Source organism: Piliocolobus tephrosceles, chromosome 21 (genome assembly GCF_002776525.5).
Source record: "Piliocolobus tephrosceles isolate RC106 chromosome 21, ASM277652v3, whole genome shotgun sequence".
NCBI classification, from domain to species: domain Eukaryota; kingdom Metazoa; phylum Chordata; class Mammalia; order Primates; family Cercopithecidae; genus Piliocolobus; species Piliocolobus tephrosceles.
The window spans coordinates 45,066,062-45,076,891 of record NC_045454.1 but is presented as its reverse complement, the minus strand read 5'-3'; the positions used below and the strand labels follow the sequence as shown (position 1 = coordinate 45,076,891).

The 10,830-nt window shown below is 53.0% G+C and overlaps 1 protein-coding gene across 2 annotated transcripts in view; it reads right to left on the bottom strand.

Annotated features, from left to right (window-relative positions):
* The window catches only part of FCER2 (Fc fragment of IgE receptor II), a 14,171-nt gene extending 3,656 nt beyond the window's left edge, over positions 1-10,515 (bottom strand). The window contains exons 1-8 of one of the 2 annotated variants that reach the window (XM_023186808.2): positions 9,946-10,515; positions 7,661-7,774; positions 6,665-6,778; positions 6,282-6,335; positions 5,450-5,512; positions 5,160-5,222; positions 4,941-5,003; positions 4,733-4,822 (exon numbers count right to left, since the gene is read on the bottom strand). In XM_023186808.2, coding sequence (XP_023042576.1) covers positions 4,733-4,822; positions 4,941-5,003; positions 5,160-5,222; positions 5,450-5,512; positions 6,282-6,335; positions 6,665-6,778; positions 7,661-7,682 — 469 coding nt within the window. In that variant the 5' untranslated portion in view covers positions 7,683-7,774; positions 9,946-10,515. The remainder of the gene's footprint in view (positions 1-4,732; positions 4,823-4,940; positions 5,004-5,159; positions 5,223-5,449; positions 5,513-6,281; positions 6,336-6,664; positions 6,779-7,660; positions 7,775-9,945) is intronic. The other variant, XM_023186809.2, reaches the window with a different exon arrangement.
* Positions 10,516-10,830: the final 315 nt, after the last annotated feature.

Below are 10,830 nucleotides of genomic sequence, written 5' to 3'. Positions count from 1 at the left end.
CGAACACATTCACGTCCGTCAGCACATCAGCTACCAACACCAGCGCCACGAACATATTCATATCCATCAACACATCAACTGCCAACATCATCATCGCAAACACATTCATGTCCATCAACACATCAACTACCAACATCATTGCCATGAATGCATTCATATCCAACAACACGTAAACCACTAACACTGTCACCACAAACGCCTTACAGCCAGCAGAACGCCAATCACTAACACTATCGCCATCAACACCTCATGGTTAGCAACACCTCAGCTGATGCCAAAGTCACCACAAACACTTCATGGCCAGAAGCAGTTCAACCACCAACACCATCATTATAAATACACTCTTGACCATCAGTGCTTCAACTGCTGACACCATTACCATCAGTACATCCATGGCCAGCAGTACTTCAATCACCAGCACCATGGTCAGCAGCAAGTCAGCCACCATCACTGTCACCACAAACACATTCATATCCAACAACACTTCAACCACCATCATCAGCACAAACACCCCGTGGCCAACAGTGCCTCAGCCACCAACCGCATCATGACAGACACCTCATGGCCAGCAGCACTTCAACCACCAACAGACGCCTCCAAGGTCAGCAACACCTTAATCACTGATATCATTACCAGAGGCACCCACCACCAGCAGTGACTTATCTCCACCACCCACACCACAGCCAACACCATCTTTACCCACCACACCAACCATGTCTTCATCACCAGCACTAACAGCAAAACCAGTGCTGTGGCCAAGTCCACCAGCAATTACTTTCCCGAAGCACCATCCCCACCAACAGCCCTGGTCATCATCCCTGGCAGTACCCCCCAGATCAGCACTCCTAGTCAATGTCTGGGAAATTGAAATGATTTTCTTCCAGTGGGAGGCTTTGGTCAGAAGAGCCAATGGGATTGTAAGACTAGGTCCCACAGTCCCTCAATGTGGTCTCTTTCTCCCCTTCCCTCCACCCCAAGGAGACTCCCAGACATGGCTGCTATCACCTCCCAGGTGGGAGGTCAAACCCACTCTTACTGGATCAAATCTTTCTTGCTTCAAAATAGATTTTCAGCAGTGGTGTGCACCTGTAATCCCAGCTGCTTGGGAGGCTGAGGCAGGAGGATCGCTTGAGCCCAGGAGTTTGAGACTAGCCTGGGCAAAATAGCAAAAACCCACTTTAAGAAAGTCGGTTTTCCTATAGTGATGTGCAGGGAGGGTTCCACTACACGTGGTCAGATGTTTTTTGTTTTGTTTTGTTTTGAGACAGAGTCTTGCTCTGTCTCCCAGGCTGGAGTGCAGTGGTGTTATCTCGGCTCACTGCAACCTCCGCCTCCCGGGTTCAAGCGATTCTCCTGCCTCAGCCTCCCGAGTAGTTGGGACTACAGGCGTCCACCACCACACTTGGCTAATTTTTGTATTTTTAGTAGAGACAGGTTTTCACCATGTTGGTCAGGCTGGTCTCAAACTCCTGACCTCAGGTGATCTACCTGCCTCAGCCTCACAAAGTGCTGGGATTACAGGCATGAGCCACCGCGCCCGACCACAGATTTTTTTTTTTTCTTTAAGGGGCAGGGTCTTATCACGTTGCCCAGGCCAGTCTCAAACTCCTGGGCTCAAGTGATCCTCCTGCCTCGGCCTCCCAAAATGCTGGGATTACAGGCGTGAGCCACCGCGCCCACCCTCACGTGGTCAGATTCTTATAAGGGGCTTAGGGTCTGCAGTAGCTTGAGTCGGATTGCTTCTCACCCATGCAATGGTAACCAGTACTCAGTCCTCTGGAGGTGCAGCGTTAAAACAGGAAGAGGTGGCCAGGTGCAGTGGCTCGTACTTGTAATCCCAGTGATTTGGGAGGCCAAGATGAGAGGATCACTTGACCCCAGCAGTTTGAGGCCATGGTGAGCCATGATTGTGCCACTGCACTCCAGCCTTGGTGACAGAACCAGGCCCTGTCTCTAAACAACAACAACAACAACAAAAACCCAAACCCCAAAAACCAGGAAGAGGACATTTCTGAGCCCTTAAAGAAAACTTCAGGGGAAGGTGTCTTGGTTGGTTGTTACACAGTCACCCAGAGACAACGTCAGAGCCGGGCTCCGATCCCAGGCTGTGGGGCTGGATTTGGGGGAGACTTCAGGGACTGTGGAAGAATTAGGAGGTGACCTGTCAGAAGTAGTCATGGTCCAGAGTACTCTTCCCCTGTGCCTCTCCCTGAGGGACCGCACTGAGGTTTCTGGCTGGGATTCCCAAAGCCACCTCACATCCCAGGGGACGGGACTCCGTCACACCAAGCGCAGAAACTTCCTCTTCTCTGCCCCAGTTAGGACAGCTGGGGCTTCCCAGAGGTCAAAGGCCAAAAATCAAGGGTGGGGGCATTGGTTGGGGGGATGGTAGGGCTGTAAAACCCCGGTTCCTACCCCGCATTAACATTTTTTTTTTCTTTAGAGGCAAGGTCCTGCTCTGTTGCCCAGGCTGGAGTGCAGGGGCTCAATCCTAGCTCACCGCAGCCTCAAACTCCTGGGCTCAAGTGATCCTCCCACCTCAGCCTCCCAAGTAGATGAGACTACAGGTACACATCACCACATCTGGCTAAGTTTTTCATTTTTTTGTTGAGGCAGGATTTGGCTGTGTTGCCTAGGCTGGTCTCAAAGTCCTGGACTCAAGTGGTCCTCCTGCCTCGGCCTCTCAAAGTGCTGGGATTACAGGTGTGAGCCGGTGCACCTGGTCCCTACCCCACATTAAGGGTACAGTGACTGAATGTCTGCTCTCTCTGCAGCCTGCTAGCCTCCTGGGGTCAACACTGAATCCATTACTGCCACCCCTGGGAAAGAGGCCACTATCTCCATCGTCCCGTCACGGCAGACAGTACCCCTGTCCAGCTCCCTGACCTGGTCAGACAGTCTACCAGGAGGGCCGTGTGTGTGGGAAGCCTACTAATGACTCCTCACTGGGGTACATCAGGCAGAGGACAACAGCAGGGAGATCCCAGCTAGGGTCAACACTGGACTGCTTTAACCCAGAAGAGAAAAAAAATTGTAGGAGCCTCCAAATCTGTGAAAGGACTCAGTTGGAATCAGAAAGGGCGTTCTTGCCAGACAAGATGGCTCATGCCTGTAATCTCAGCATTTTGGGAGGCAGAGGCAAGAGGATTGCTGGAGCCCAGGAGTTCAGGAACAGCCTGGGCAACATAGCAAGATCCTGTTGCTACAAAAAAATAAAAAAAATTAGCTAGGGCCAGGTGCAATGACTCATGCCTGTAATCCCAGCACTTTGGGAGACTGAGGCAGAAGGATCGCTGGAGTCCAGGAGTTCAAGACCAACCTGGGTAACATAGGGAGACCCCATGGCTACAGGAAAATAAAAAAATTAGCCTGGTGTGGTGGCACACACTTGTAGTCTCAGCTACTCTGGAAGCTGAGGTGGGAGGATCGCTTGAGCCCAGGAGTTGGAGGTTGCAGTAAACTATGATTGCACCACTGCATTTCAGCCTGGGCAAAAGAGCAAGACTCCACCTCTTTTTTTTTTTTTTTTTGAGACAGAGTCTCATTTTGTTGCCGAGGCTGGAGTGCAGTGGTGCAAAGAAAGCATGATCTTGGCTCACTGCAACCTCCGCCTCCCGGGTTCAAGAGATTCTTGTGCCTCAGCCTCCCAAGTAGCTGTGATTACGAATGTCCGCCACCACGCCTGGCTAATTTTCTAAAAATTTTTATTGAGATGGAGTCTCGCTCTGTTGCCATCCTGGAGTGCAGTGGCGCGATCTCGGCTCACTGCAATCTCCACCTCCCGGGTTCAAGCAATTCTCCTGTCTCAGCCTCCTGAGTAGCTGGGACTATAGGTGCGTGCCACTACACCCAGCTAATTTTTGTAGTTTTATTAGAGATGGGGGTTTTATCATGTTGGTCAGACTGGTCTCGAACTCCTGACCTCAAATAATCCACCTACCAAAGTGCTGGGATCCCAGGCGTGAGCCACCGCGCCCAGCTTATTTTTGTATTTTTGTTATTGTTGTTGTTGTTTGTTTTTTTTGAGACGGAGTCTCGCTCTGTTGCCCAGGCTGGAGTGTAGTGGCGCAATCTCGGCTCACTGCAAGCTCCGCCTCCCGGGTCCACGCCATTCTTCTGCCTCAGCCTCCCAAGCAGCTGGGGCCGACTGCCCCCCCCCTTTACCCTGGCTGGTTTTTTTCTTTTATTTTTTTTTGTATTTTTAGTAGTGATGGGGTTTCACCATGTTAGCCTGACCTCCTGACCTCGTGATCCACCTGCCTCAACCTCCCAAAGTACTGGGATTACAGGCGTGAGCCACCGCGCTGGCTTAATTTTTGTATTTTTAGTAGAGACGGGGTTTCACTACATTGGTCAGGCTGGTCTCGAGCTCCTGAACTCACATGATCCACCCACCTCGGCCTCTCAGAATGCTGGGATTACAGGTGCAAGCCACCGCGCCCAGCTAAGAACCCTTCTCTTAAAAAATAAAATAACGGGTGTTTTATGTATGCCCCATGTGTCCTGCCCCATCGGAAACCTAGTCCTATTTCTGTCGTCATGCGCACTTCTGCCTTGCATCCAAGCACACTCCCTACCCCATGCTTTGTGTCCCCCTGATGACACTTGGGTCACACAAATGTATAGACATGCTGCCTCATGTCACATACGTGTGCCGTCATTCACGTTTGCCAACACACCCGAGCCCCTGGTGCGGTCACGCACCATCCTGAGCCGAGACTGACACACTCACCATTGGACACCTGCAGCTCCATCCGTAGCTTCATCACCTCCTCCCGGAGTCTTTCCAGCAAATCTGAAGCTGCGTTCCTCTCGTTCAATTCTTGGGGATTCGACAGGGGGCGGTGCTCAGAGACCGACTGGCAGGCCCCCTCCTTGTCCGTTCCCTCTCCCACTGCCCCATCCCCTCCCCAACTGCCCCATCCCCTCCCAAGCCTCACCCTGGGACTTGAAGCTGCTCAGATCTGCTTGAAGCCCGTTCAGGTTCCAGGACAGCTCCGAGTCTGTTGTGCGTAGGAGCGCAGGGCTGGTCTCAGGGAGGATGTGTACAGGCCAAGGGCACCCGCCAAGCCTGGTCCCCCAGCCTCACGGTTCCCCAGGGCTCCGAGACACTCCTTCCCAGTCAATCTGGCTCCATACCCCCCATCCCAGTCTCTCACCCTGAGATTTCAATCTCTGCTGTTCAGCTCGAAGTTCCTCCAGGTCCTGCCAAATCTGCGTGGCTGTTTGCAGGGGAGGGGGCTTTGTGGTCAGCAGGTCCTCACTGTCTCCCCCATCTACCCCTACCCATCCCCTGGCCTCTGCCTGGGTTCTTAAATCCACCTGCTCAGTTTGCAGTTCCCGGGCGTTGGGGGTGGGGTACAATGAGTCTTAATGCTCTGGGTCCAGGAAGTCATCCAAGACTCCCTGGCCTTTCCCCCCCGCAGCCCCCACTGCAGGGGTCACTCACACTGGGATTTCTGCGCCATCTGGTCACCGTGGTGTCTTTCCAAGTTCTTGGAAACTTGAGAGACTGGAGCGGCGGGAGAGAAGAGATATCCCAGGAACCTCAAAGGCAGGTCCTTGGACCCCGCCCATGCCCCGGGCTCAGGGACCCTCTCACATAGTCACAGCAGCTGCTGTTGCTGTTTGTTCATTTACCGGGGCAGGAGGAGTGTACTCAGGAAGGTATATGCAAGAATATAATGAACCTGTGTACCTTTCCCTCACCCAGGATTAACTATAAAAGCAGTAGGCAACTATCAGAACACTTCACAAATCTTAGAGCTTGTTTCTGTCTCATGGCACTAAAATTATGCCCATTTTACAGATGAGGAAATGGAGGCACAAAGCAGTTACAAACTCCTTACGCTACAGATGCTTAAGGCTGCCTGACTTACAATGGCTCAACTTACAATAGCTCGAGTTACAATGGCTCGACTTTACAATGGTCTGAAACCAATATGCATTTAGTGGAAACCTTACTTCTCTTGCAATTCTGGGCAGTGGTAGGGAGCCAAAGCCTTCAGCCAGCCACATAGTTTTAACTTACACTAATTTTAACGTACTATGGGCTTACAGGGACATAACCCCATTGCAAGCAGAAGGGCATCTGTATTAAGATGCTATCAGGCACTTTTCCAAGCTTCCCTGGGTCCCTGCCTTCCCTAGGACAGGGAGCAACTTAGGCTGACCCTCAGTTCCTTAGCGAGGGGACACTGAGGCTCAGAGAGGAGCGGGATGAGAGTTGGGCGTCCTAACCCTCACCGCCCCCTCCCACCTCCACCTTGACCCCTTCCTACCGTTCCGGGCAGCCCTCTCTTCCAGCTGTTTTACAGTCTGTGTGGTGTCCCAGTCTGGGGAGGGGGAGAGAAGAGGAGTGGAGAGTGGGGATTGTCAGTACCCCCACCTGCCTGCACCCCATCTACCACCTGGGGATGGAGGTCTTGGGTAGAAGCCATGGAGGTGCTGAAAGGATGGAGGACAGGGATCCTGGGTTGGGGGTGACGGGCTCTGGAGGGTGGGGCATGGGAAAGGGCTGGCAGTGCCAAGGTGGGAGGAAGGATGGGAGAATTGGGCTTTCAAAGGTGCGTTGGGCTCCCCAGGCTCTGAGATGGGGGTGTGGGAGGGAACACAGAAGAGCCCCATGAGTTGGGGGACCACATGGGGCTGGGGATGTCCTCACGCCACAGGAGAAGGAGAGTCAGCAGCCCGGCCCACAGAACAGCGGTCACCAGCCCCAGCAGCACGATCTGAGTCCCGCGCCTGCAACACCGCTTCCTGGGAAGCTCCTCGATCTCTGCCAGGGGTGGAGGGACTGACTATGGGTGCAGGGCGAAGCTGGACACTGGCCCTGTCTGTCTCCCCATTACCCAGAGCCCCCGACAACCTGGGAGCCTGTCCAGAGCCCACACTGAAGCAGAGGGTCTCAGTGGACCCCTAGCTCCATTTGCACAGCTTCCTTACCTGACTTAAATCTGGGTCACTGTCCACAGAGACAGATCTGGGACCAAGAGCTAAGACTCCCTCGGTCCCCACAACCAATGCCAGGCCCCCAGCCTTACTTCCAGAAGACCAGTTCCTGCTTTTTCCTTCCCCTCTGACCCCCAGCGCCCACCCTTATACCTCTGCACCTGTCCCCAACCCGGAGCCCCTTCCCTAAACCCAGGACACTGAGTCCCAGTTCTTCCCCAACATCGGAGCCACTCCCCAGCCGCTTTCCCAGGTGTCATCCAACATCCAGACCTCCAAAGCTCTCCCAGACCCCACCCAAAGGTCTCTCTGGATGTCCCACCCCAAGCCCCTGGCCCTCTGCACTCACCCTGGCTTGGAGGATTCATTATGCTAAATTCTGCTTGTTCCAAGTTCCTGTTCTACTTGGCCTCTGACTCTACTGGGCTCCCAGCTCCCTAGCTGGAGCCGTTTGGTTTTTTTCTCTTTCTTTTTCTTTGTTAGGAGGGTGTTGAGTCAAAAAAAGGAGGGGCCCTCCATTTTCCACTCCTTCCTGGCTCTGCACCAGGAAAGTCAGTCTGGCCTCACCTCCTTACTCATACCAGTCACTTTCTCAGAAATTCACCTCTTTTCCAGAGAGGGACTGGGGAGGCCCCCTTCTCTCCTGGGTGAAAGGCAGTAGGTAAGGGTCATTGCTTCTGCCAGTGTTAGAACCAGAGAGTCCTCCTACCTGAATATTGACCTTCCTCCATGGTAGTCCTGCTTGGATTCTCCCAAAGATGGGGTACTCACTCCCTGACAACGCAGTCCACTCAGCGGGCACAATCACAGCTCTGGCCGGGATCTGGGTTTTAATCATGGTTAGGGTGAGGCGTCAAACCCGAGTTACCAACGCAGGGTAGCATCTGGGACTTGGGGGGACTCAGTGACTATCTGCTGACTTTGGTTAGTCTACAGTCTGGACTCACTAGCGTGGTTAGTGGGGAGACACAGCTGGTGTGGAGAGAGAGCAGCCTGAGATCAGAAGTGGGGCACCCCCAGAGTCCATCACACTTGAGCTGCACAGCAGGTGCACCCATGAGATCTTGACAAATGGCTTAATTAACCTGGAAACGTCTTTCCTCATTCGTAAAATGATGATACTGAGAACACCTATACTGTGGGTTGGTGATCTGTGCTAAAAATATCACCAGCTTTTATTATAATTGCCTTGCCTGTGCACCCTCAGCCGAGGATTCAGCCTCAGTCTTCCCCTGTGTAAAATGAGCTGATGACAGCACCCAACTCATGAGGTCAAGACAGGATCCAATGAGATCACAGCATACCTGAGGCTTTTGGTGCGGGGCTGTGCGCAGTGGGTCTTCAGATTCTAAACGTTTATGAAGCATCTACTCTGTGCCACGTCCCACTGGGAAATGCTAAGAGCCCATGACCCAGGCCTCAGCCTTCTCCTCTGCCAGTGTCCCCAGGGCATCTGTAAAGTGCTCTGACTTTATTTATTTATTTGTTTATTTATTTATTTTTTGAAATGGAGTCTCACTCTGTTGCCCAGGCTGGAGTGCAGGGGCACGATCTCAGCTCACTGCAACCTCCGCCTCCTGGGTTTGAACGATTCTCCTGCCTCAGCCTCCCTAGTAGCTGGGACTACAGGCGCATGCCACCACGCCGGGCTAATTTTTGTATTTTTAGTAGAGACGGGGTTTCACTATGTTGGCCAGGCTGGTCTCAAACTCCTGACCTCATGATCCACCCACCTCAGCCTCCCAAAGTGCTGGAATTACAGGCATGAGCCACTGTGCATGGCCTATTTTTAAAATTTTTTGAGATGGAGTCTTACTCTGTTGCCCAGGCTGGAGTGCAGTGGCACCATCTTGGCTTACTGCAACCTCCACCTCCCGGGTTCAAGCAATTATCCTCTCTTAGCCTCCCAAGCAGCTAGGATTACAGACGCCCACCACCACACCTGGCTAATTTTTGTATTTTAGTAGAGACAGGGTTTCGCCATATGGATCAGGCTGGTCTCGAACTCCTGACCTCAGGTAATCCGCCCGCTTCAGCCTCCCAAAGTGCTGGGATTACAGGCTTAAGCCATTGCACCTGACCAAGTCCTCTGACTTTAAAGCATCTAGTATGTGCTGAGGAGCATGGAACTTGGGGTCTTTTAGGTCTGGAGGTCACTGGCTACCTTCTTTCGCTGCCTGACTGCAGGCAAATCCCTTCTCTCGGAGCCTCAGGGAGGTGGGGTGTGGGGCGGCCAGGCTCTGATTAGCCGCGGCTCAAGCTGGCCCTTTTGACATTGTGAGGAGGAGCCCAGAGGTGTCACCATTCTGGGACTGGGAGTGTCCACGGAGGCAGCCGGACAGACCTGAGCCCAAGTCCTGGCTTCTCCCTGGACGAGCAGCTCAGTTTGCTCATCTGTTAATTGGGACTATTCAAAGCCCCAGCACACAGTAGGTGCTCAGTAAATCTACTGGCAGGATGCTGGGGGAGTGTCCTCATTCTGTGGGGCCTCTCTCAATGGAACAGAGGTACCAAGAGCGTAAGTGATTTATCCCCATCACGCAGTGGTGGGACTGAGACTCAAACCCGGGACACTTGACCTGGGAGCCCATTTGCTCAATCATCCGCAGACACAATCTCATGGTGGGGGTATCTACAGGTGAGTGCCGGCTGGCAGGATCCCAACTCCAGACCGTCCTTCTAACCCAAAAGCTCCTGCCTCTGCCTAGAGCCTTCCATGGCTCCTCAGGGCCCTCTATGATCAGCCCAGCACACTCACCAAGCTCATCTCAGACCAGATGGCCTGTTTTCACTTCCCCAAATCAGGGACCCGAATGCCTCGAGATTCTGTCCACAATGCGGCCCCCACCCCGACTCCCACCGCCCACCACCTCCCTTCTCTGGCTGTGACCTCCTCCTGCTCATCCCTTGAGGCTCAGCCAAAGGTCATTTTTTTCCAAGGGCGCTTTGATCTCCACTTCCCATGGCCAACCCCCGACACACACAGATACGTACTCACTTAGTGGAGTTTGGAGCCTGTGTCTGTCCTCCTAGTGTGTTGGGGTCGACCAGAGAGATTGGCAGGGACCGTCAGGGACGGAGGTTTAAGCAGGAAGAAAGACACTTTCTTCTGAAAGTAGAGCCACTGACAGCTTCTATTTTCATAGACCTAAATATAAGCTTGCCGCCCGGATAACATTACACGCATGGCCTCTCCTGGCGCTCCCCACACCCCGGTGAAGTCCGTGTTACTATTATCTCCATTTCTCAGGTAAGAGAATCGGGTGAAAACCAGAGCTGTTAAGCAGCAAGTTCCCACAGGGCGGAAGGAGGTGAGCGGTAGCGTCAAGATTTGAACCAGGGTTATTGCACATGGAATCATTATACCACTATGGCCGATCACAGAGGACCCTGGGGAGCCATGGAAGGCTCTAGGCAGAGGCAGGACCTCTTGGGTTAGAAGGACGGCCTGGAGTTGGGATCCTGGCAGCCAACACTTACCAGCAGACACCCCACCATGAGATTCTGTCTCTTGATGATTGAGCAAATAGGCTCCTGGGTCAAATGTCCCAAGTTTGAGTCCCAGTAAGAAAAAAGGGAAGAGGAGAGAGAGGCAGAGGAAGGGAAGAAAAAGACAGAAGGAAGGAGAGGGAGAAGGAGGAGCAGGAGGGAAGGAGAGAAGGGGGAAAAAGAAAGATACATGAGATAATATTCAGGTCAAATATGGACAATTTTGGCTGGGCATGGTGGCTCACATCTGTAATCCCAGCACTTTGGGAGGCTGAGGTGGGAGGATCACTTGAGCCTGGGAGTTGAAGACCAGCCTGGACAACATAGCAAGCCGTGAGCTCTACAAAAACTATAAAAATTAGCAGGGCACAGTGGTGCGTGCCTGTGGTC